General features: G+C 59.3%; 9 protein-coding genes across 9 annotated transcripts; all 9 read left to right on the top strand.

Annotated features, from left to right (window-relative positions):
* Positions 1–1,414: 1,414 nt before the first annotated feature.
* On the top strand, positions 1,415–2,926 carry LDBPK_130090 (carboxypeptidase, putative; the record flags this gene model as incomplete). The annotated part of the gene is made up of 1 exon (XM_003859173.1): positions 1,415–2,926. One exon carries the CDS (start codon positions 1,415–1,417, stop codon positions 2,924–2,926), a length of 1,512 nt encoding a protein of 503 aa, XP_003859221.1.
* Positions 2,927–6,426: 3,500 nt separating this feature from the next.
* On the top strand, positions 6,427–10,719 carry LDBPK_130080 (mitochondrial DNA polymerase I protein B, putative; the record flags this gene model as incomplete). The annotated part of the gene is made up of 1 exon (XM_003859172.1): positions 6,427–10,719. One exon carries the CDS (start codon positions 6,427–6,429, stop codon positions 10,717–10,719), a length of 4,293 nt encoding a protein of 1,430 aa, XP_003859220.1.
* A 499-nt stretch (positions 10,720–11,218) lies between these two features.
* On the top strand, positions 11,219–11,320 carry LDBPK_130070 (hypothetical protein, unknown function; the record flags this gene model as incomplete). Its single annotated transcript, XM_003859171.1, has 1 exon — positions 11,219–11,320. One exon carries the CDS (start codon positions 11,219–11,221, stop codon positions 11,318–11,320), a length of 102 nt encoding a protein of 33 aa, XP_003859219.1.
* Positions 11,321–12,676: 1,356 nt separating this feature from the next.
* On the top strand, positions 12,677–14,347 carry LDBPK_130060 (hypothetical protein, conserved; the record flags this gene model as incomplete). Its single annotated transcript, XM_003859170.1, has 1 exon — positions 12,677–14,347. The coding sequence occupies one exon, from the start codon at positions 12,677–12,679 to the stop codon at positions 14,345–14,347; it is 1,671 nt and encodes a 556-aa protein (XP_003859218.1).
* An 833-nt stretch (positions 14,348–15,180) lies between these two features.
* On the top strand, positions 15,181–15,987 carry LDBPK_130050 (ribonuclease HII, putative; the record flags this gene model as incomplete). The annotated part of the gene is made up of 1 exon (XM_003859169.1): positions 15,181–15,987. One exon carries the CDS (start codon positions 15,181–15,183, stop codon positions 15,985–15,987), a length of 807 nt encoding a protein of 268 aa, XP_003859217.1.
* A 751-nt stretch (positions 15,988–16,738) lies between these two features.
* LDBPK_130040 (hypothetical protein, conserved) lies at positions 16,739–17,701 on the top strand (the record flags this gene model as incomplete). The annotated part of the gene is made up of 1 exon (XM_003859168.1): positions 16,739–17,701. One exon carries the CDS (start codon positions 16,739–16,741, stop codon positions 17,699–17,701), a length of 963 nt encoding a protein of 320 aa, XP_003859216.1.
* Positions 17,702–18,444: 743 nt separating this feature from the next.
* LDBPK_130030 (hypothetical protein, conserved) lies at positions 18,445–19,050 on the top strand (the record flags this gene model as incomplete). The annotated part of the gene is made up of 1 exon (XM_003859167.1): positions 18,445–19,050. The coding sequence occupies one exon, from the start codon at positions 18,445–18,447 to the stop codon at positions 19,048–19,050; it is 606 nt and encodes a 201-aa protein (XP_003859215.1).
* A 617-nt stretch (positions 19,051–19,667) lies between these two features.
* LDBPK_130020 (cis-prenyltransferase-like protein) lies at positions 19,668–20,843 on the top strand (the record flags this gene model as incomplete). Its single annotated transcript, XM_003859166.1, has 1 exon — positions 19,668–20,843. The coding sequence occupies one exon, from the start codon at positions 19,668–19,670 to the stop codon at positions 20,841–20,843; it is 1,176 nt and encodes a 391-aa protein (XP_003859214.1).
* A 1,571-nt stretch (positions 20,844–22,414) lies between these two features.
* On the top strand, positions 22,415–24,367 carry LDBPK_130010 (hypothetical protein, conserved; the record flags this gene model as incomplete). The annotated part of the gene is made up of 1 exon (XM_003859165.1): positions 22,415–24,367. One exon carries the CDS (start codon positions 22,415–22,417, stop codon positions 24,365–24,367), a length of 1,953 nt encoding a protein of 650 aa, XP_003859213.1.
* Between the last annotated feature and the right edge of the window lie 653 nt (positions 24,368–25,020).

Here is a 25,020-nt window from a genome sequence, read left to right as displayed (position 1 = left end):
GCCGTGCTCAGATGACTGGGTCGGCGCATTGCTGCAACGCGTGTGTACGGCTGCTTCGCACCACGCGATGCGGGGCCTGTGGCAGGCCGGCGGGGGGATCGAGTGAAGTCCCACTCGTGTTGTATCGCAGAGAATGGGCACGCTGAAAACAACAAGGGGGCGCTGTTTGGCGTGTGCGCCGCGCTTTGGGGTAGTTTTGATGGTGCTATACACGGAAGTGCGGGCGTGCGTGCGTGCATGCGTGCGCGTCTCACCTACGAGTTCGTTCGCTTGTTATCTCTTCCAGTCAACTGCGGCGGCATGTGCGTGCTCACGCGAGTCCATACGACCACAGCTGATGCAGCCCTCGCTTCTCTGCTTGCTGCATGAAACGTACGCGCACAGGCAAACACCTTTTTCTTCGTCGCACTGTGTAGCCCCTAAAGCGCTTTTTGCCGTGCGCCTTCCCTTTGTTTCTTTCCTTTGGTGATTGCGGGGGACGCTCGCTGGAAGGCGGAGGTGGGGGAGGGGGCAGCATTTTATGTTCGCTCTCTGTCTGTCGGACTCGCTGATTTTTGCCTCCCCTGCTTAAAATCTACCACGGTGTTTGTGCTTGGGCTTCGCGTCTCTATCATTCTCACAAAATTCCTGCTCAAGAAAGGAATACAGGGCGAAGTCGCCTTCCGTATGCCGCACATGTTTTCATCTATCTCTGTGCGCCCCTCTCCCTCTCTCGCGCACGCGTGCTTGTGAGTGCGGGACGGTAGAAAAAGGGAGATGGGGTCTTGTGCTCGAGGGGATGGTCGCCACTGCTGCATCTTCGGCAGAATCTGAGGGTCACGGTATAAATGGTGACTTGCAACGTCGACTTTGCCTCTGCACGTGTACTCTTTCCCCTTTCATTCTAGACTAGCTAAATGGGCACTCACGTGAGTGTACTGATGCTAACGGTGTTGCTGAGAGACTCCGGACACCACCAACAGCTCCTGCACCACCTCCGCTCTCCGCTGCTCCATCGCCTTCACCTATTTCCACCCCCTCTCTCTCTTTTTCATCGTCGCCGCACGAATGTCCGCGCTTCGTCCACATCATCCATTCGCTCTTCTCTTTTCGCGTGTTTGGATGCGTTCTTCGCTGCTCGGCGTTCTTCCTTTTATTCGCACGCCAGCTTTTCCTGCGTTGCACCCTCGCCGCCACTCCCTTTTCTTTTCCCACTCTCTGCTTCCTCTCGTTGTGCGTGTCTGTGCACCAGATCAGCTGTCTATCGGTGACTTCCAAGAATCTTCTGAACGTTTCCGATACCCTCCCTCTCCACACACACACACACACACGCACACACACAAACTCCACCACCACTACCAGCAAGGCATCGACACCGTTTGCGTATCTCCTCGCTTCTTCCCTTGCTTCCCGTTAAAATTCAAGACAAGAAGCAATGCAGGCCTACACACAACTGGAGAAGCTCTGCCAGAAGGTGTACAGATTGGCGCACCTTCTGTCTCTCGGCGCTTGGGATTCCAAGACTATGATGCCCTCAAAGGGCGCAGCTGCCCGCGGTGCCGCCCTCGGCGAGCTCTACGGACTCATCGCTGAGATGATCACCAGCCCGAGCACGAAGGCGCTGCTGGACGAAGCAGAGACGGCCAAGGCCGAGCTCACTACTGTCCAGCAGGCGAACTTGCGCGAGCTCCGCCGCATGTACACCTCTCAAGCAGCGCTACCGACCGAGTTCAGTGTGCTCAAGACCAAGCTTTCGTCAACTACTCCGCTTATCTGGGTTAAGTGCCGCAGCAACAACGACTTTGCGACTTTCCTGCCGGCGCTGAAGGAGATGATTGCGCTTGCGCGCAGGGAGGCGCAGTATCGCTCTACTGCGACGGGCAAGCCTCTGTACGAGGCCCTGTTCAACCAGTACGAGAGCGGCATGACGCTGGAGACGCTGGAAAAAATCTTGCTCGATGTGAAGTCGTGGCTGCCGGAGCTGCTGCAGAAGATCCTGGCTGCACAGAGGGACGCGGGGCTGGAGGTGGTTGCGCCTGAGGCGCCCTTTCCCAAGGACAAGCAGGAGGCTCTTAGCCGCCACCTCATGGAGGTGTGGGGCTTCGACTTCGAGTCAGGTCGGCTGGACGTCTCTGAGCACCCGTTTATGGGCATGGTAAAGGAAGACTCGCGCATCACTACCGCCTACGACCTGCAGGACTTCACCAAGGGGCTCTTCGCGACGATCCACGAGACGGGCCACTCCAAGTACGAGACGAACTGCGGCCCGGTGGAGATGCGCGGCCAGCCGGTGTGCGAGGCACGCTCGATGACGATCCACGAGAGCCAGTCGCGCTTTGCCGAGGTTGTGATTGGCCACTCCAGCGCCTTCTTGGAGTTCCTCGTTCCACTGCTGAAGGAATACCTCGGTGATCAGCCCGCATTCTCTCGGGAGAACGTGCGGCTGATGAACCAGACGGTGAAGCCTGGCTTCATCCGGATCCGGGCGGATGAGGTGTGCTACCCGCTGCACATCTTGCTGCGCTACGAGATAGAGCGTGCACTCATCGAGGGCACGATGGAGGCAGAAGACATCCCTCGCGTGTGGAACGAGAAGATGAAGGCATACCTGGGCCTGGAGACGGAGGGCCGCGACGAGATTGGCTGCCTGCAGGACATTCACTGGTCGATGGGCGCCTTTGGCTACTTCCCGACGTACTCGCTTGGCTCCATGTTCGCGGCGCAGCTGATGGCGACGATCAAGAATGAGCTCGGTGAGGATACAGTGGACAAGTGCATCCGCACTGGCCAGATGGAGCCGATCTTTGAGAAGCAGAGGGAGAAGATCTGGAGCCAGGGATGCCTCTACAACACGGAAGACCTGATTGTCAAGGCGACCGGCGAAGCGCTGAACCCCAAGTACTTTCGCGAGTACCTGGAACGCCGCTACCTGCGCCAGGAGGACTGACCGAGGCGCTACGCTCCGCCATTTCTACCGCAGTCAAAGGGGCAAGCAATTCCAAATGGATGAACAGCATGCGGTCGGACCGAGCGCTAGGCAGACTTCAAGAAAGCGCCAGAGGGCTGGCAGGGCTACAAACACCCTTACCAACTTCCTGCCGGTACACGGGCACACGTGCACATGGTCATTGCCCTGCGTGTGTCTGTCTGTCTGAAAGGAGTCCGACCCTCCCTGTTTCTCCTTTTTCGAGGGTGCTGCTCTTCAGCTGTACGGCATCTTATCGAGCGCAGCGGTCTCTCTCTCTCTGTGCCCGCTTCATGAGTCTGCAACCGCCGCTAACACGAAAGAAAATAATAGCACATGCGATACCGAACGGTGACTCATGCACACGTTGCCTTCCGAGGAGCCGAGAGGACGAGCCCCGCAGGGGAAAATGACCGTGGGTGAAGGGCGGGCAAGGGGAGGGGAGGGGGGACGCGATTCTCCACGCCCACCTATACGCGTATGTGAAGTGTGAAGAAGTGTTGTACAAGGTCTGATCCCCACACCTCGGCTGTCGCGCACCCCTCCCCCTGCCCGCCCTCGGCCACGCTCTCCAGGATGACCGTCTCTCTCTCTTGATCTCTCCTTCATCCAACTAGTGCAATAAGCGTGCCCACCTGACAGACGACTTGTGTGCGTCTTCGTTTCTGTTTTCCCTTTTATTTCGATTTCGCAGAGTATTTCGTTTTCTATCACCTCTTGGTGCTTCTTCTGTTGTGTAAACAACTGGCGAGCGACACCGCTGCACTGCTGGGTGCAAGAGAGGGAAGAGAAGGGGAGGGGTGCGCTAAAGGGCCTCGCAGCGCTTGTGTGCGCGTGCGGTGTCTGGCTGCCCTTCTCTCTCTTCCTCCTCCCTGTGTACCACCGATGCTTTGACGCTCTCTCTTTTCTTCCTCCCGTGCACATTTGTATACCGCTCTGTGCCATCAACACACAGTGGTGAAGTGCGCACACGTGCAACACGCACGTGTGACGTACATTGGGCTGTGCGTGGCACGCGTGTGGGTTTCCTTTGCGCTTCGCATATCTTACGCTTCCTTCGTCCATTTCTCCTCCTCTAAGGTAGGCGCATACATGCATACATGTATATATGCATCTCTCTCTCTACACTACGGTATAGGCGTACGCAAGGAGGGTCAATGATGATCAGTCTTGCCTCTCTCCCCCTCTTCCTCTTTTTCTTCCTTCTCACCGCCAGTAAGTGTGAGATCAGCCCTCCCCCACCCCGACTGCACAGAAACAAACAAAAGACGTTCGCGTTGGCGGGGTGGTGGTGGCCAGCGTGCTGATTCATCCGTTTCCCATTTCGCGGGCCACGCGCATCTATCGACTTTTATTTTTGCCAGGTTCCCCCCAACTTCAGTCTCGACGTTTGCCGTGCATTTGTGTGATTGCCTCTCTTTCCTTCTCGCTGCAAAACGTGTCTGGGCCTCTTGCAGAGGGGTCTTACCTATTTCTCTCGTGTGGTTTGCGGCCGCGACGTACGGGTATATGGGCGTGCGTGTTAGCCCTTTCCCCCTCCCTCTTATGTTGGGGAAGATGTCAACTCGTTTTACTACCTCGTCTGTGATTTCAAGCCAGACCCACCTCGACCAATCCCCATCATGTCTGCCACCGCGTGAGAGACATGATGAATAAGGAAGGGCAGCACTCTGCAATTTCGTTGAAGTCGTCACAAGGGCAGGCAGCGATTCCGTGAGAGCAGAGCAGAGAGGCCCGTTCCCCCCATCTCAGACTCGAACAATGGGACGGAGTCCTTCAGCTCAACAACTGCCTTCTCTTTCCCCTCAACCCTCTTCCTGATCTCACACTCGTGAGATCACGAGGGCACTTCGTATGTGATCATGCTTGTGTGGGTGTCCGTGTGTCCGCGTGCGGGAAGCGCACTCTTTTCCTTCCCTTCGTGTGTGTGTCTTCTCTTTTTCTTCCCCTCTTTGACACTATTTCGTTTCCTTGACCGTGCCGTATCGTGATGGCCATGTGCCTCTCCCTCTTTCCTCTCCCCACGGGTCTTGACGTCCTCCGCACTTCATCGCTGTATTTTTCAACACGTGGGGGGGGGCGAGAGGGCAGACGGGTTCGGCAGCGCCAACGGCGACGACCACGATGGACGACTGTGAACACTGCCTATGCACACAGAAATACACACGACGAAACGAGCAGACAAAAGCAGCGAAGTGGCCAAACTGGCCCAACCGCTCCGCGCGCACGCACACTTCATGCGCGTCCCACGGCAGACGCTACTAAGGCCACGCAAACAGACACCCACTGTGTCTGTGTCTCAGTGTTGGAGCATCACTGATCCTGTCTCCTTCTGTGAGGGGAGAGCACTGGCCCTTCTCTCTCTCCGTCTCCCCATGTCTCGCCGACGCGCACACATCCACACCGTCCCTCCCTTTTCCCTTCTTCGCCTCGTACATTTTTCTTGCACTCGCTCTGCACGCAATGAGCGTCGATGTCTCTCTCGCTCTCATTCTGTTTCTCTTTCTCTTACGCTCTTCGGCTGTGACTTCTACGCAAAACAGGGCATTGATACGGTGGCCTTGGCACGGCACCGAAGACGGGGGCGTGGGGGCCGTTAGCGCAGCTACTTGTCTTTGCGCTTGTACGCTGCTGAGCGGGTATACGGAGCTGTGTTTGCCGACGAGGCCGCTTCACTTGATCGATACACACACACACACACACACACAAACGCACATAACCTTTGTCTACCTGCTTCATTGGCCCGCACTTCACCTTCTCCGACTTGGTGTAGACGCGCGTGTGCTATTGTCCTGCTTTACTTCTCCCTTCGCTTCATCTTCTCCCCTCTCGCTCTCTCCATCTCAGCGTATTGCTCTCTCCTTCGCTCACGTTAACGCACACGCACGCGCGAGGCCGTCATTCGACAGCAGTCGCTGTAGCTTGGAGACGGAGGTAGAGGGGGAGAGAAATCGAGGTAGAGGCCGACACACATACACGCATACATGCATACCCCCTCCTCCGCTACACGTAGACACACGCACACGTCTTTGCAGCATAGAGAAAGAGACACAATAGATAGAGTGAGGTAGGGGAGGAGTGAGGTGGTGGTAAAGGGCAGGCGTGCGTCTGTCTCTGCGCGTCTGCGCTCAGGGTACCGGCGCCCTCTACAAAGTAACGGGCTCGCCTCTGCTGCCTCTCGTTTTGTTCATTGTTGGATCCATTCAGCTGCACTTGTGTGCAGCCGCTGCTGCTTCCTCTCGCTCTCGCCTCCGTATTTCTTTGAGGACCGTGCAAGAGGATTGTGTGTGTGCTTGTTGGTGTCGCTGTGTGTCCGCGCGTCGGTGCGGCGCGTGCATACGTGCATACGCGCACAACAAAGAAATATAGAGAACCACCTCAGTCCTTGTGCACGTACGGTCTGAGGCGTGAGTGGGAGGCGAAGGTGTCACACGACCAGCGCAGAGCGTGTGCAAGGCGACTGTCATCTGCGTCACGCAGTCATGTTTCGTCGCTTGTCTAGCTCCTGGCCCCGCGCGCTGGTGCAACCACTGCGCTCAAGCTGCACTGTGCAGTCCCTGACGAAGGCCCAGGCAGCGCTGGCAAGAGGGAAGGCTCCGTCAATGGACGCCGCTGCGGAGTACGCCGAGTTCTTTCGCGTCCCCATTTCCGTGGACGCCGGTGTCGTACGCAGCACGCAGGAATACTACACCAACATCCGGAGGCTGGCAGCCGAGAATCAAAGCGCCGTTGCTCAGCGTAACTCGCCGAAGAAGAGCTTCGGGGAAAGCAGCGTGGCGACTTTCCTGGCGGGGTACCACTTCCAGACAGCCACCTTCCAGATCTTTTCCATCGCGGCGGACACCATTGTGTGTAGCGTGGATACGAGGATGGAGGCTTCCGAGGTGTGGAGTGTAGCGGATGAGCTCATGACCCACATTAGCGGCGAATCACCGCAGCTTGCTCTCATACCCGTTGTAGAGACGGAACAGGAGCGGAAAAGGCTGCAGGAGCCTCTCCAAAAGCTCACGGCCTTGCTGAAGTTCAGCGGGCTGCAAGTGGCCACTCACGTTGACACCCTCGAGCTCAGCTCCGTGCTGTGCCACAGTCCTCCGTCGCCACATGATATCACACAGGACGCCTTGTCTGGTGTGTCTCCAGCTCCTATGACGTGCACGTGGTTCCAGGCGCATTGGGCATTCATCCGCACTGCAGCGTGCCAGGCGATGTCGGCAGACCCGTTGCAGACTGTGAGCACGTACGTGCTGCCCCGCTTCTCCGTCTACCTCATCCATCTCGTGCGCGCCGGCACTCGTGGGCTTAACGTGTCGCTCTGGGACCCGGTGAGCCGCCGCCGCTTCTCCGCCAAGGGCATGCTCTCTGACGTGCTTGCCTGCCTGCTCGATACGCGTTCCAGCCAGATGATCTTGGTGCCCACGAACCGAACCGACCGCGCTGCACTCTTTCGCTGCCGCACCGCCGTCGTGAAGGCCGGCCACGATTGCGTCGTCGTATACGCGTCAGAGGTGAGCGACCGCCTTCGTGGCTGCTACCAGTCCGACCTGATGCGGTACTGGGGGGCGATGAAGGAGGCTGCGAACTTTCTGGACGCGGATCTGCTCTTCGGCATCTACACCGCAGCCGGCAACACACTCCGCAGTTATCAGCGCAAGAAGCTTTCCCAGAGCCAGATGTGTGACCACTTGCGTCTGCTAAACAGCTCCTCGGATGAGGGCATCGCGACCCCACAGAACGTCCTCGACTGGGCCTGCTACTTTACTCTCCCCAAGCGTGTTGCAGCTGAGAAGGCGGAGCTGCGCCATTACGACAAGTTCATCACCATCGCCTACGTCGCCACCGACCACACCGTGCATGCCCAGCCGATGAACCCGGTGGCGGACATCAACCACGTGCTGAGTGCGTGCATCACCGACCACGCGAACCGGACAGTAGAGCCGTGGGCCATCTACACGAAGCGCGGGCAGTTCTGCTTACCCAGCCTCGATGGATACGACGTGCTCGTCACACACGATGCCAAGTCGCTTGTGCTGCTGCTGTCGGGTGATGCCGAGCTACAGAAGTTCATCAAGCGCGGCGGCCGTGTGTGGTGTGTGACGCTGGCCGAGTACCTTCTCGAGGCGCAGCGATGTACCACTGGCAGCAACGGCCTTTACGATTTGGCCCTACGTCACGGTGTGCAGCTGCCACCATCGTCGCGCGTGGGTACGCCAAACGACCGTCTCCCGTTTGCCTTTCAGCGGCAGTTTCTCCTCCATGCAGCGCCCGCGGTAGTGAAGGTGTTTGTGGAGCAGTTGAAGCGTGCGCTTGAACAATGCCAGGTGCTGAGCTTGGCGCACCGCATGGACTCCCTGCTTGCGATGGCGAGCATCGAGAAGGCCGGCATTCACATCGATGCGGAGGAGGCGGCACGGCAGACGGCCTCGCTGAAGAGCGCCGCGTCTGTGCTGGACGCGGCGATGGAGGCGTACGTGCCGAGCGAGGTACCGGTTGACATGAGGATTTACTTTGACTGGGCGTCGCTGCAGCAGCAGCACGCCTACTTCTTTGGTGGCACAATTTCGCTAGGACACCAGGCCCACGCCCGCGATACCCCTCTATGGACTTCGAACGTGGTCCATCTTTGCCACCGCTACGGCGCTTTCCCACACATGGTTGGGGAGCTACACCTGCAGCGTTACGCGGCCCAATGCGCTCTGCCCACGTCGGGAGGGCTGCCGAACCGCGTCCATCAGCACATCGAGGCGCAGGGCTCGCAGAAACTAAAAACGTACCGCATCGTCTTCTTTGACATCGAGACAACGGGGCTCAACCCAAGCACGGACGCCATTGTGGAAGTGGCGATGTTCGACCCGATCGAGAACAGCACGTTTCACACGCTCGTGAACCCGCAGCGTTCCATCACTCCGCGAACTGTTGGGATTCACCACATCACAAACGCTATGGTGCGCGACGCGCCGACCGTGGACGTGGTCGCGAAGAGCATTGGCCAGTATCTGCGCCTCGACAAGGCCTCGTACAACCCGCATGAGATTTTGGTGCTGGTAGGCCACAACGTCTTCTCCGTGGACGAGCCGATGCTGCGCCGCGCGCTCGAGTGTCACGCGCCGGAGTGCCAGCTGGACGGCATTCTGTTTTGCGACTCACTGGCGCTCCTTAATGCTCACCGGAGCGAGCTGCGATGGCGCATGCGCACCAAACGCACGAACCAACCCCTCATGGATGCCCTCGCATCCTCTCTGCGCCTCAGTCGCCTGATCACAGCGCTCAACGTGCGGCCGGAAGGCGACCTGCACCGCGCTGACACGGACACAAAGGCACTCTGGTATGTGCTGGTCAACATCCTCGGTGTCGCCGACAAAGACGCTGTAGTGCAGCGGGACAAGATTTTGATCGAGGCCGCCAACTGCTTCCTGCGCTCTCCGTCGATCGGGTGCTTTGTACCAGCAGAGCGTCAAAACCGGCTCGTGAAGGTGCGGCTGCCCGGCGTGGCTGCCGACTACGTCCGCAACGTGAAGCTGATTGCAAGTCTGCAGAGCAAAGTCTTCTCCGAAACTGTGCTCGCGTCCTTGCACGCGCACGGCGTGAAGCCGGCAGGCCTGCTCCTGCAGCGGCAGCTGCTCGACCGTCACACCTCCACGTTCCTGCAACCGAGCACAGGCGGGCGGCTGGCCATTCTGCACCGAGACGGCAGAGTGCACCAGCACATCGACATGACCGCCACGACGACGTCGCGTACTGTTAGCGCCTACCCGAGTTGCCAGAACATTCCGAAGGACGATAAGTCGTCTGTGCGGCGTCTCTTTGTGTCCCGCTTCGGCTCCAAGGGGCGTTGCGTCGAGGTGGACTACTCGCAACTGGAGATTGTGGTGCTGGCGATCCTGTGCAACGACGCAAACCTCACAAAAGACCTCAATAGCGGTGTCGACTTCCACGTGAAGCGGGCGGCGTTCTTTAGCGGGCTGCCGTACGACGAGATTTACCAGGGTTACAAGCGCAATGTCCCCAAGTACGTCAAGCTGCGCAAGACGGCGAAGCAGTTCTCCTTTCAACGTCTGTACGGCGCTGGGGTGCCGCTGTTGCACAAGACCACCGGCATTCCCGTAAAGGACCTGGAGGCGTCGATTCAGAGAGAGAATGAGGAGTACCCCGGCATCGCGCAGTTTCACCGCATTATCCGGTCGGTCGCGCTTCGCCCGAACAACCCAGGACTGCCCACCAGCTTCATTGCCGAGATGCCGACGGGGCTGCGGATGAGCCTGCGCACGCGGGATGTGGTGCTGAACCTGCCTCCCATCAAGAACTACCCAATTCAAGGCTACGGCGCGGAGCTGGCGCAGATGATGCTCGGCCGGCTCTACCGGCACTTTGTGCGGAGAGACTTCTACGAGGACCGCGCGTTTCTCATCAACTTTGTTCACGACTCGGTGTGGATGGACTGCCACGTCGATGTGCTGCGGGAATGCGTAACGGACACATGCCGCATCCTCGGCTCGGTGCACGAGTACGTCCCAAAGGTGTTCCCTGGCGTGAAGATCAGCGTGCCGCTGCAAGTCTCTGCGTCGTGCGGGGTAGACATGTGCTCCATGGAGAGCATCAAAGACGACGACTACACGTTTGTGTCGAAGCAGCGCAAGACGAGGCCCGCAGAGGTGCATGACTTTTTGGACCTGACGACGGCCAAGTCGAACTTCTCGGCGGTGATGGAGGAGAGCGTCGCGTCCGAGGAGGAGGAGAGCGGGGAAACGGCGACGTCCAAGGCGGAGGCGACCGAGTGAGGCGCGCCGAGAAGCTGTGTGCGTGTCTGCCTCTGCGTAAGGCCTTTGCTTTGTGTGCGTATGTGGTGACAGTGGCGTGATTGCCCTTTGTTTTGTTGACCTTGTTTGCAAGGAGACGCAACCGAGCACTCAACATAGTTATTTCAACTGAGATGTGTACGGGGGCGCGGATGGCGGGTGTGGGATGACTGATGACCGCGCGTGTATGCACACCGCTCAACGTATACATTGACTTTATCCTTCCTGTGCTTGTGTGCGTACACCTCGCGCGAGTGCACCGCACGAGGATGGTGGAAGCCTTCTTCGCTCGGCAGAGGGGGGGGGACATCATTGTGTGGCCCTTCCTACTACTGCGCGAAGACGTGCTTTCACGTCTTCGCGCCCACCCGCTGGTTCTCCGCGTTTTAATGCCCACTTCCCTCTCTCCATGGAGTATAAATGCACACCGCGCGAGTGACGAGGGGAGGAAGATGGGCCGAGATGCACACTTCATACAGGGATGCGTCATTTCAGTGCCTTTTCGATTCTTGTTCCACTCTCAGCGGTCTCCGCACCCTTTTTTTTTCTCTCCCTCTCCCCCTCCCTCCCACACACACGTTAATACCGCTCTTCTACCTCGAGTGGCCTCGCAGCGGTGCGCGCCCCCGTTGTCAGCGTGTTTGCAGTCTCTTCTCCTCCCCTCTCGCGGATTTTCCATCTTTTTTTTTCTTTCATTGTGCCATTTTCCACCCAACCAAGCACACCATCGCCGTCTGCAGCACCGTGGGCTGCCATTGCTACTGCCATGGACGCTGCTGCACCGCCTTCACGACCGACGCCGCAGTTCCGCTACATGGACGTGTTGATGGAGAGCAGCAACAACCATGAATTATTAGCGCTGGAAACAATCCGGGAGGCCGGCCAGTCTCGAGAGAATGCGACCAAGGAAGCCTCACTCAGCCCCAAAGATACTGCCGCTGCGCGTGATCGGCAACTCGTGACTCGCGTGCCAACACCGGAGCGCATCCGCCGCGCCTCGGCACGCCTTTATAACGACATCCATGCCATTATGGATCGTCACGACGCTCGTACCGGCCGCGAGCTCAAGCTGCGTCGCCGCGGCTCACGAGAGGCGAGCATTTCGTACCTGGCGGAGCAGCCTCGTAGCCTACACCAGAGGGTGGCTGTCGCTCCTCACACCTCACCCGCGGCGAAGACGGCGCTGCCCAAAGTGCATCAGTTGTTTGAGGAGTCGCGGCGGGCTCACCTGGCAGAGGCGCAGCAGCAGCGCACATACTTCCCATCCTCTAGCAAACCCACCGCTTACTCCCCCAAGAACCCCAGCACGTTCAGCTATCGATTCCAGTCGCCTCCGTCGGCCGGCAGCAGCGCGTGATGCCTCATCTTTCCCCTCTTGGACCCCTGCGAGATGTTGCATTCCGGCCTTGCTCTCCCTCGCTGGGACGCGTGCTACTGGACCGGCCGGGAATGGGGACTGGGATGACAGCAGGGGATGCTGTAGGCGAGGGGAGATGTGAGGTGAGGCGAAAGTGCTGCCAGTATATGAGGTGTGCCCTCAACGGAAGTCAAGTAGCGGCTTTCTTGTTTCGACACACAACCACCAACTTTATGTACAGCAACTCATGCGCACCATTGCTCCCTTTCTTCTCCCTTATCCTCATTGTCTGTTGCACTCTTTCGCCTGCGCCCTCCCCCTCCCACTCTTCCTCCTCCTCGCCCGAGTCTCCACCTTTCTCTCTCTGTCGCTTGCTACTTTACATGCGTATGCAGAGGGGGTGATGCGCCTGCGCCCCCCTCCCCTCTGACCCTCTCTTCCCCCTGCATATATGTGTTCGCTTGCGTACCCCTCGCCGCGCCGTCTTGATCATCCATGCTTTTGCTCTCTCCTTGTGATCGGTGAGTGCCCAACCGCAGAGGGCGAGCTGTGCGTCTACGGCTGCGCCTCAGCTGTTGCTGCATGAGCTGCCATGATGTTACTCTTCTGCGTCTGTCGTCACGTGCTATTTCCCCGTTCACCGCAACGGCTGCCCAGGTCGCGTTCACCACACCGCAATCTCCACGCGCGCGCCTCTCCGTGACCCCCTCCCCAACCTACCTTGAGGGCTCCGCCCACTTTCATGCACTGCGCTACTTTTCTCATACTCGTATGACATCTCCACCCTCTCCCCCTCCTTCCGCTTTCTTACTGTCCTTCCCCCCTCCCCCCACACACGCACAGACACACGCACTCATACGTTCTTTTATGTCTCATCTATGCGCACAGGGAGCCTCGCCATCGTCTCCTACTTTGGGCGCCGCCACCACTGCAGTCACTTCTGATGTTGTGTGCGAGCTGTCTCCTGTGCAGTCGGGCCGCCCACATGAAGCAGTCGTCCGCGTGGAGGATCGACTACTGCGGTACGGCGCAGTGTACCAGGAGAGGCTTCGGGAGGCGCAGCGGCACAAGCGCACGTCTGAAGCGGCTGCCTTGGAATCGATTGTGCGACCGCCGTCACCAGAACTTCAGCGGCGCCTTTTCGTACCCACACCTTCCCTTCACGCGTCTGCCGAGGCCGCCCGACAACACCGAGGTGAGCGCCAATCCGCCCTTCTCGCGGAGAGGGCGACGGCATACACGTGCCAGCCAGCAATCCTGCCCGTCTCGCGTGAGATGGCAGCGTCGGAGCGGAGGCGGAACGGCTGGATGCAACTGCCAGTCGGCGATGTGCTGATGGAGCGCCACAAGCGCGCGGAGGGGCATCTCGAGGAAAAGCGCCAGAAGGAGGTGGCAAGGTTTTCCTTCAGGCCTACCATCTCTGCCCGTGCACGCACCATGAAGTCCAGCCGACCCGTCGTCGAGCGACTCTACAGTGGTTCCGGGGATTCGGGCACAGACACCGCAACTTTCGCTGATGTGACCAATCTGCGCAGCTCGAGGGGCGAAAAGACCAAAACGGCGTCCATGGCGACATACCAACGCCTTTACGAAGATGCGGTGACGCGACGCGCTCAAGACCAGACGCACGAGAAACTGGCGCGTGTGCGATCCAGAAACGAGTTCTGCCCCCGCACCGACTCCGTCAGCGGCCTCATCGCTTCAAAGCGAGGCGACACCACTCACCAGCGACTCCTGCGACCGAGGGCAGCGCTGGATGTGGCGCGCGATGTATGCCCGGAAGAGACGTTTGCACCGCGCATCAACACATCGACCCGCTTTGAGCAGGCCCCACTCTCCGCGCGCGCAGCGATGTGGCAGCGACGCCGCAGCGAGCGGCTGCACCACGCCGTGGTGGCGCGTTGCGAGGCGGAGATGCGGGAATGCACTTTCCATCCTCGCACGCTGCGTGGACTTACTGCGTTGTCGCAGGCCCATGCACGCGAAACGGCAGACAGCTGCACAAGTCCCCTCGCGAGCATTGTGAGTTCCGCTGAGGAACTGCTTAGGCGCGTCGACCTCGAGGCGTCTGCGCCGCTACCGGAGAGCGGCCGCTGCGCTCCCTTACTTTATGGCGACGGCAAACCACCCGGAACCGTTCCCGCCGACATCCTGGCGGTGCTTGAGGAGGCCGAGCAAGTCTCTGAGGCACTGCGCCTCCTTCCTGACACAAACTTAGACCTAGATCTATCACTCCACACCTCTACCGGTTGAAGGGTTTTTACGGAGCCTTCTATCTCCCCCCTCTCGCAAATACCTTTCTTCTTCATGTGCATGCGTGTGTGCTCGTGAGAAAGACCGCTGCTGTCGCCGCTGCTGGTACTACTCGCGCTCATGTTACCGCTACGCATTCGTCCTCTATGCGGCGCTCGGCGTTCTTTTCGTTGTGCTGGGTGCGTACACGTGTGCACGCGCCCCCCTCCCCCTGTGGTGCGTGTGTGTTTACCGCGCGGGTACACCGAACACCCTCCGCCTCTTCTCTCCCTCGACTTCTTCTGAACGGGCGTGTTTCACACACGAGCTGCAGTTGGCACACGCACCGCGGAAGGTCAGCAGGATGAACCAACGCTCACGTGTCATCGTCGCCATTGCCACCGTTGCTGTGTACTTTCTGAGTGGCTGAGTGATGGGCTAGCTGCAGCACTGCGCGGGCGGGCAGCTTCTGTTTGTCATCTCCCCCATTCTCCCTCCTCCCCCCATCCGCCGTCTCACGGGCGCAGCGTGTGTCCATGTCGTGTGGGCGACAGCTCTGCTTCTCTTCTCCACCTCCCAATAGTTTTCCCTGTGTACGCTTCATGCCTGCGGCACCCCTCTCCCGTGTACTTCGCTGGTCCTCTCCGTTTCCTGCTGCATTGTTTCTTCCCTTGCTCGTGATCTTCTGACCGAACACGCCGTCGCAGAAAACGAAGACCACCACGACAACCGCGACACAGGCGTGCACGCCTGTGTCTTATCTGAGTGACATGGATACAACGGAGAGGGACGGAGCGGGGCTGCGTCCCTCCATTCGATACGTGATTGGCGTCGATGAAGCAGGTCGCGGCTGCATGGCAGGTCCGGTGGGTGTCGCTGCCACCCTCTACCGCATTTCCGCCACGCCGGTGCGCTACGCTGTGTTGGACAGCAAGAAGATGAAGGAGATCGATCGCGCCGAGACACTCGAGGCAATGTGCGCGGAGCTGAGCGACGCAGGCGTCGAAGGTTTCGTGGGGACCACCGTGAGGGATGGCACGTGCTGCCTCGTGCGGTATCAGCGGCGCAAGCCACTGCAAGCAGTGGCTGCGGCGCTCGTCGACGTTTCTGTCATCAACGAGCGCAACATCCTTAATGCCACGCTCGAGGGGATGTCTGCAGTGTGTGACGCCGTTGTGCGCTCGTACAATGCGGTGAGTGGGCTCGACACCCTCACTCCGCTGACCTGCGCGATTCTCATTGACGGTAATCGAGTTCCGTGGACGTTCCTGTCCGGCGAGGAGCGACAGCGGGTGTGCGTACAGGCGGTGCGAAAGGTTGAGGCTCGTAAGCGGATAGGCGTCGAATACCCTGCTTTGGATGGTTTTGGCTGCACGACTGTGGTCAAGGGCGATGCAACGCTTCTGTCCATCGCGGCTGCATCGATTGTCGCCAAGGTTGCAAGGGACGCGTACGCGGTGTCCGTTATGCATCGCGCGTTCCCCCAGTACGGTTTCGACCACCACAAAGGCTACTGCACCGCGGCGCACAAGGCGGAGCTTGCGAGATGGGGTCCAAGCCGTTTTCACCGCCTCGACTACGCGCCTGTAAAAGGCAGTCTTGGGGGCCAAAGTGGCGACGCAAAACGCACCCCTGCATCGCTCAAGGGGACGGTAATGTGAAGCTCAAAACGGCGCGCCCGCAAAGGCCGAGTCCACTTCTACTCTGCACGCCCTCCACATGGGCGAAACGTGCGACTCACGAAGGCGACAAAATGCTAGCAGAACACAGCCCTCGCTGTGAGGGCTAAAGTGGCTGCACCGGAACAACGGCAGCGCTAGCGCTCAGAGGACGGAGCCGTTATCCCATCATCATCTGCTCGCCACATCAAGCGCAGCGGCGTGTGCGTGGGCACCAGCTGCACACGCACGCACACACACACACACACACACACACACACACACACACACACACACGCACACAGTCACGCATGTGCGTGCTCTCCTGTCTTTGCCGCCGTAGTGCCCTCCTTTCTATCCTCCATCACTTCTTGTTCCGTAACCACTTCTCGCTGTTCTTATGCACGCACTGCACGGCCAACCTATGCGCACACACCCACACAACAGAGAGACAGAACGTCCTAGTGCGTAGTTTCTGCCGCCCAGCGCGCTTCACCTGGTGATTGGTTGTGGCCCTCCATTACCGGCCGCGCCTTTGGCACGCGGGCAGGAGGACGCGTCGCAGGCATACACGCAGAGCCCGCGACTCAGCATGCCAGTGCAGACTCAAGCGCAGCGGAGCCCGCCGGCCACCACGACCGGAGCGTCCACTGGGAAGAAGGCATCCGTGAGTGTAACCAGCGCGCAGACAGTGGATGCCATCGCAGCTTCCATGGAACGCTTCCTGGTTGCTCAAGAGGCTGCCCTTGTGCGAATGCTGGACTCGTGTAGGAGTGACGCGAGCCAGGCACTGCTTCGGTGGGGCTTCAGCGATGCGGCTGCCGGCTCAAGTGCTAACTTCGCCCTTCCCCCCACAGACGGCACGCCGACGGATGGCAGGCAGGACACGAGTCCGGCTTACCGCGCCAGCGTCATATCGGAGCTGCTCAAGCAAGGGAAGGACTCGCAACAGATGCTCGCGGTAGGGAAATCGGCGGCCAGGGAGACGGAGGAGCTGCGGCGCACCGCCGAGCTGGAGGAGTACAAGCTCCGTCTTGCCCAGGCCCGAAACCGGCTTCTGCGAGGCCGTCTCGCCAAACTCACGCGCGAGCGCCACGAACAGGCACAACACGTGTTGCTGAGTCATAACCAGAATAGCGCTGATATTGTTGGGAGTAAGCGAGCAGCGGCTTCTCAAATCGGGCCATCGCCTGATGACTATGACTACACGAACGACATCGTTGAGGCCCGGCGGCAGCTCGACCAGTGCACAAAGGAGCTGGAGGAGAGCCAGCTGCGTCTGCATCAGCTGCAGCAGTACCACCTGGGCCAGCTCAGTGGGCACCTTCAGCCAATGATGACGGCCAACGATGCGTTGCGCACTACCGAGAACTTCCTCGACCCGGAGACGAACATGGCGGTGCGTGCCACCGTGGTCGACTCCTTACTGGAGGTGAACCGGGCCCTCAAGCCGCTGTCGGTGCAGCATGATGGTCTACAGAGCATGGAAGGTGTTTTACCATGCTTGGACAACGTCGCAACGTTGTGGGATCGGCTGGCGGTGCAGAACTTCGTTGTGGGGCGCATCAACCGTCTCTTCACCTGCATGTGCCCCACAACACCACCGCTGACGCTTCTGAAGGACACGAACATGATGCAAAACGCAGAAGGGCAAGGCGGATGCGGAGCACGCGCTAGCGATAGCACACGGGACGACATGGGCGCGTCCATCACATGAGAAATGTGCCCCCCCCCCCCTTGCGTGTGAGAGAGTGCGCGGCGGCAATAGGGACGTTGCACCATAGGAGGTGGGCGCCCGTGGCGTTCATGCGACATGCCTACTTGACTCTTCTTTGGACCTTCTCTCTCTGTGATCTTGTGTCTGCAGTATTATGAGCAGCGGTGCCGCGAGTGACGCCTCCCTCGCTCTTTCTCTATGTACAGTTAATGCGTCTCACTCTCTCTCGTCGCTTGTTTATCTCTCCGCTTGAGCGCCTCCTCGCGCCCCCCTTCGCCTCTGCCAAAGCGCCCGTGCTGATCAACTCGTTCGCGTCTCTGGGCTATGTTCGTGCCGAGGGAGGGCCCCTCACCTACGGCCTCGCACCGTGCCGTCGCTCCCGCTCTGCGGTTCACCAGATCTGCTGCAACCGCCACTGGCGAAGCTGCCGTGGCGTTCATCAACTGCGCACCTTGCCCCGCCCTCTCGACTCTGACCTGCGATATACATGGCGTGTCTACCGAACGGGTTTTGCTACCTCTCCTTCTTGGATGTCGTTGATGGGCGCCTCTGCTCCCTCCTCCACTCGCTGCGCCCTCCTTCGCCGCTGCTTTGTTTCTGTCCTTTCCTAGACGCCTCCTCACAGCGAGAATTGCCGCCTGACATGTACGGCTCTCTGCCGTGGGGAATATACATACAAAATTCTCCTTGTATCTGATTTGAACGAGCCTCACAGTTCTCGCAGCAGCATCGGTGTCGCCGGCATGGCGGAGCCCCGCATCAAGCAGCTCTGGCGTGCTGCGACGGAGGTACCGGAGGATCAACGCAATCACCTTCAGCACCTTTACGAAAGCATCGAGCAGCTGTCGCGGCGGTGCCGTCACCTCGAAAACGCAAGCGAGCGCAAGTCTGTCGTCATCGAAGACCTCCGCGCACACGTCGCGCGCCTGGAGGAGCTCTTTGGCAAGAGCCAGGGCGAGATGGCCTACGCTCAGCAGCAGCTGGAGTTTGTCGTGATGAGCTTAGAGAGTCAGCATGGCATCGTTGCCGATCATACCGAACAGCTGCGCCTCTTCGCCGGCGAGTCCACCCATCGGGGCTACGCCACCACCCAAGGCAACGCTCAACGCTCGCTCCTGCTGCTCATGGGCAACTGGCTCTACACACCTGTGGTGCACTTCGCCAAGGGCGTGTACACACTCTTTTCCCCCATCATCACCACCGCGCAGTCCCTCTCTCTGCTGAACTCCGACGTCCTGCACCGCAACGCCAGCGAGCGCCTTCGCTGGGGTGCGGCGAGGAAGGGCGACCTACTCGGCATGCTGCAGCGTGGCGCGCTGGACCCCGACTCGGCTGCTAACCGAAAGTGACGGCGGGCTACCGCGTGTGTGTCGCGTGCTTTTATATTTACCCTCCTGGACCACTTCCTCGCCCACGTGTGTGGTGCCAACATCAGCAAAGGGCACACACGTGTGTGCGCCTCCGCTTTGCCAACCACTACCACCACCACATCGGCTGGTGATGAGGCTGATGGGCTCACGCACTCCCCAGCCACACAAAATCTGCCAAGCCTCCTCTGCGAGCATTACGCGTCTCTCTATTTGCGTGGGTATGTCCGTTAAAGGGACGCGACGGCGTGGAAGGGCGAGCACGTGCTGGCCCTTGTCTGCTTCTCACCCTCCCTCTCGCAGTGAGCCCTTTCCACACTGCTACATACACCGCCATGGCGCGCGCAGAGAGGGCGAGCGTCGCCGTCGCCGTCACTCCGCATTCCCTGTCATCGCTCCTCACACCCTGTACGCCAAGTACAACCAATCACCATCATTTCTCTTCACCTTTCTCTTTCTCTCTGCGGTTTTCTCCACGCGTGCACTCATCTCACTTTCTATGAACAGCAAGTACTGCAGCTCCCCACCCTTCTTAGTCCCTCGCCCCACCGGCCTCTCACGCACCGACACCCACAATTCAATATACACGCACGCACGCGATGTTAACGGGGACTCTCCCACAACTGCAGCACGGGACCACCCCAGCGCCGCGTGGCGCATCATCGGCCTTGAACGACAGCCATGACATCCTGGCTCTCCGCACGGCCTGCGGCAAGTTTGGGGTGGTTTGCTTCTCCCTGCTCGTCTTCGCCTTTCTGGGGCACATAGCGCTCGCCTTGCTAAAGCTGTCTTCACGAGGAGGCGTACCACGGACAAGCAAGGCAATCACGGTGAACAAACTGCACCACATCGCCCACAGTGTGCGGCACCTAGGCATCATCATGGACGGCAACAGGCGCTACGGCAGGCGCCACAGCACGGCGGCTAGGTGCCCAGACCCATCAGCGCTGCGAGAGATACGCGAGGAGTTGTGCAGCGCCACAGAGCTCACCGCGACCCATAGCGCGACCGAGCAGTCGTGCTGGCTGGCAGCTCGCTACAAGCGCTTTGCATCGGTCATTCAGCACAGCTCCCTTGACGGCCACCGCGTCGGTGGGGAGAAGCTGCTGGAGGTCATCAAACACAGCATGGAGGCGGGCATCGATATGGTGACGGTGTACGCCTTCTCCACCGACAACTGGAACCGCCCGGCCGCGGAAGTGGATGCGCTCATGTCACTCTTTTTTTTCTTCTTTGACCGCATCCGCAAGGAGGCGCTAGAGCGGCACATATTTGTGCGCTTTATATCCACCGAACTGTTCCGCCTACCGCCTCGCGCGGTGGAGTTCATGAGGAGTGTGGAGCGCGAGACGCGAGCAGTGCAGCCCCGTCGGCTGGTGCTGAACATCTGTGTGAGCTACAGCGGTCAGTCGGAGGTGGTGGCAGCGTGCAACCGCCTTGTCGCCCGCCGCCTCCGAGACAGCACCGACCCCGCCTCCGCCGCTGCCGTTGCAACAGAGGTGACGAAGAAAGAGCTGGACAGAGAGATGCTGCGCAGCATCACTCAGGACGAGCACGAGGCGGAGGACGCGCATCTCTTCGGCGGCGACGTCTCTGTAGAACCAGAGCTTATTCTCCGCACAAGTGGAGAGCAGCGCATCAGTAACTTTCTCCTCTATGAGTGCGCCTACTCCGAGTTTGTGTTTCTGGACAAGGCGTGGCCGGAGGTGACACAGGAGGATATTCGACAGGCGCTCTCCGATTTCACTCGTCGCGAGAAACGTAAGGGGCGTTGACGGTACCGGTGAACGCGCCAGCAGCATCGAAACGCTAAATATCCATCGAGATGCACGCCGCCTACATTCGCCCAATATGGGTATTACATGCGACTGTGTCTTGAGAGCTGCAGTTGCATTCGCGCCAATACCGTTCGCTCTTTTCATTTTCTCGCTTTGTGCGTAACCCTCCTCTCTCGTAGGCAGGCCTGCTGGTGGCACCGTTGCTCGAAAGGGGCAACGCCCCTTCCACTCTGGCAGGTTGTTCTCGCTCTCTTACTCTTCGCTTGATCATGGAGGACCACCTTATGTACAACTCCACCAAAAAAAAAAGCAGCGGCAGCACCGGCATCCAGAGACAGAGTTTGGGACCGTGAGCGAGGGGCCGAGGCGGGAGAGGAAATAGTGTGTAGCTTGCAGTCCTTTCACGCTGCGCCCTGCCCATATCCCGTCTGCTCAGGTTTCTCTCTTCCCTCTGTCAGCCTGTGTGCCTGTCCATGTGCACAGGTGTCTCAGCACAGTATATCTTTGTTCCCTCCCTCTGTCTTGGTATGTGCGAGTGCGCAGTTCTGTATTTTTGCTTTTCTCTACGGTACCTCAACTTCGGTTCTCTCGCTCTCCCATAGACATGCGGCTTGTTGTGGTGAAGGGGATACAGTGATCATGGCTGCACTCGCCATGCCGCCCACCACCTTCATTCACTTCTTCGTTCTTGCACGTCCGCATCACCGCGGCTGCTCTATGGGATAGGTAACCGGCGAGGAGGAGGGCGTCGGGTACAGTGCCGTTGTATTTCGCAATCCCTCTCACATACACCCACCTCCAACATCAACACTTCCACACCCACGCACCGACATACATACGAGTGAGTTCAGCAGCCACAACAGTTTTCGCTTCGGTGCCGTCCCTTTCGTTTTCTTTTTTTTTGCGAATTAGGGGGAGGGAGAAGAGGGGCCCTGAACGTTGGATTTCCAGTAGCGATATCCGCGGGCCCGCTGCACAACGTCCCTTTCCTCCACTTCCATCCACAAATGCAGATATAGTTGCCTCGCAAACGCGACTACAGTCATGTGGCATACCAACACACATTGAGAGAAGCAGGGGGACGGGCAGGAGCGTTTACAGGGGCGGGTGCACGAGCAGGAGAGGGAAAAGGATGAGGATACGACGGTAGCCTTAGCATCGGAAACTGTGTCTCACTGCCTTCAGGCTGCGCTGTCGATTACCTCGCGCGCGTCTACCGTCTTCTCCCCTGGCTCACTCCCCCCGCAGACGTCCTCCCGTGCTGCCAAGCGTGCGTTGCGCCTGTATATGCATGCGCTGGAGTCACTTGCTTTTTCTTTATCCATAACCGCTTATGCATCCGCACCGCACTCCCTCCTACATGCGACAACAATGCTTTTCGCATCCTCTGACACTCCCTCTGCCTCTGCTTCTTACACTACCACGTCTCTCCGCACGGCACACGCGTCACTGAACAGAGAAAACCCCCACATACACCGATAAACGTACGTACGCCCTTGGGTGAAACGCTTTGCCGACACAAACACACACATTCACACAGAGAGCCTCACACAAGCCGAGGCACACTCATGAACTTCCAAGCCGCACCGAACAGCGGCGGGCAGGGCGACGCTGGAGGTTCGGCGCGTGCTGCCTTCACCCCGACCTCTATCGTGGATATCGAGTCCAACGATGTGACGCGAAGCGAGATGGTGCAGATCATCTTGGCGTGGCTCATCGAGGAGGGCTTTACGTCCTCAGCGCAGATCCTGCGGGAGGAGGCGACGTGCCAGTTCCGCGGGGAGCACTACTTGCGCAAGACGTTGCGCGGGCTGAGCCGCGCCATTGAGGAGAGCAGCTGGGAAAGTGCGCAGAAGAGCCTCAAGAAGCTGCAAACAAAGGCGGCCACAAAGAGTGGCCTGAGACCGGAGGGGTCGTCGCCTGCAGCCTTGCTGGTGCGCTCGCTGCCGTTCTTGCTGGCTCAGCAGCAGTACATGGAGCTAGTAGAGCAGGACAACGATCAGCGCACCTTCACCTTCTTCATGCGCAGCATTAAACCCTTCGAGCGCTCCATCAGCCGAGAGCACTTCCAGAAGCTCACATACCTGCTGACTTGTAAGACTGTGGCGGAGAGTAGCAACGTGTACCCGGAATACCGCGGCTGGACTGCCGAGCTAGGACGCGCACAGCTCTTGCAGTACATCCGCACGCAGGTGGGAAGCGTTGATTACTCGAACTACTGCCGGCATGGCAACGTCTGCATGCCGCCGCCAGTGGAGCTGACGCGGCCGCTGCGCACCGTCTTTCAGCAGTCCTTTTCCTACGAGCTCGTGTCCCGTCAACACCCGGACCTTGTGCGGCGCCTTCAGCGCACCACCATTACCTCCCTTTCTGCCCCACTTGAGGCGCAGCTGCCCGCCACGGAGCCCTTTCTCTCCATCGACGCCAGCGCTCTTGTACGGAGCACCTTTTCTACCCTGGCGCCTGGCGATGCACGGCAGTGTGTGAAGCTGACTGCGTGTCAGCCCTTTCTCAGTCACAGCGCCGTCGTGGCAGCGACGGACAACGGCGCGGTGCTGTGGATCCCCACTGGACCTCTGAGCTGCAGCGACGTCGCAGCACCCTCGTCGGAGGCTTGCGCGGCGGACAAGCCACAGCTGCTATACCACCACAAGCATCCTATACGCGACTTGAGGCGCACCGGCACCAAGCTGCTGTGTTGGGGCAGCTGTGAGACTCTCGTGCTGAACGTTCAGCCTCTCTTTGACAGCGGCAGCGTGGCGCCGGCGAACGACTGCGTCGCTTGTATCTTGACACACGCCGCTGACGTGTACGCCGGCTGCTTCTTCCCATGCGGGACCCTCGCCGTGACCGGGCTTTCCGAAGGCACTGTCTGCATATGGGATCTAAACACCGGCACAAAGATGTACGAGCACCTCTTCAGTAACTACGGCGTCGTGTCCCTTGTCATGAACCGCACAGGCACCAGCTACTTCGCTGCGTCCAAGGACGGCACCATTCGAGTCGTGGACGTGGCCACCGGCGTCCTGACGGCGTCGCTCGTGTCGCCCATCGCGATGGAGATTTGCTCTTTGGCGGTGTCGCCCTCCTCGACCTTCCTCTTGGCATCCTACCGCGGAGGGCTGATGCGCATGTGGGACGTTTTGACGGGTGCGCCGCTGCCGTACCGCTTCACCGGCACTGAGAACAATACCAAAGCGCGCTCACCGACGTCGTTTGGAAACACCGACGCGGAGCTCTTCAGTGGTGGCGAGGACGGATGCCTTTACTTTTGGACCCTTCGCTCTCGCGACCGCGCAACGAAGCCCGTCATCCCCGCGTGCACGTCTGAGGCGCCCCGCAGCGCCAACCTCTACCTCTCGCAGGCGAGCATCAACGTTAACCTCGTCCACTATGCTGCGCAGCTGCCGCTGCACCGTTTGCCCATCACCGACGTCAAGGTGGAAGGATCATATGAGGTGAGTTGTGGGGAGGACGGCATGATTGTCTTGTGCACCACATGCGCCAGCGCGCACGCTTAGGCTTTCCGACTTCCGCCCAGCGAGCGTTAGGGGTGGAAGAGTGACGCGCGCCCATTTGTCTCCTCACACTGCAGACAATGTGCACTGCAGCGCTTCCTTAAAAGCCGTAGCGTGCGACTCCACCCTCGTTGGCGCACCGCTTTTGTTTTCCCGCTTCTATTTCCCATTCCTAACTGACTCGCTGTTGTGTGTTCAGAGAGCGACGTCGAAGAATGGCGCAGGTGTGGTGTCTTTGATACGACCACCCTGTGTACCCGATGTGATGCCTCTGGTCCTGCCCAGTGAAGGTGATGAACAAGGCCGCAGCCCTCTACCACGTTGCTGAAGCCCCTCGAGCCTTGCTTGCATTGCTTTCCGCCATTACTCTCTTCCTCCTCCCACTCTTTCCCGTGCGCGCATGAGACCTCTTTCTTTCTTTCGACACACCACAGCTCCATCACTCCCACTACTCGCGCATCTAAACTATGCGCAATATTCATGTCTGTGGCCTCCTTCGGCACATCCGAGTCCACGAGCGAAAGAAGCGAGCTTCTGCAGCCCTCGAAGCAGCCTGGCGATGTACCAGTGGCCGCCGCTTTCCCTGCTGCTCAACTGGAATGAGGCAGCAACGCAGAAGCGGCTACAGCCTTGCCCCTTGCAGAAGGAAACTCCGC

The sequence above is a fragment of the Leishmania donovani genome, chromosome 13, assembly GCF_000227135.1.
Source record: "Leishmania donovani BPK282A1 complete genome, chromosome 13".
NCBI classification, from domain to species: domain Eukaryota; phylum Euglenozoa; class Kinetoplastea; order Trypanosomatida; family Trypanosomatidae; genus Leishmania; species Leishmania donovani.
Note: the sequence above shows the minus strand (reverse complement) of the source record. Positions and strands in the feature narration are given on the sequence as shown.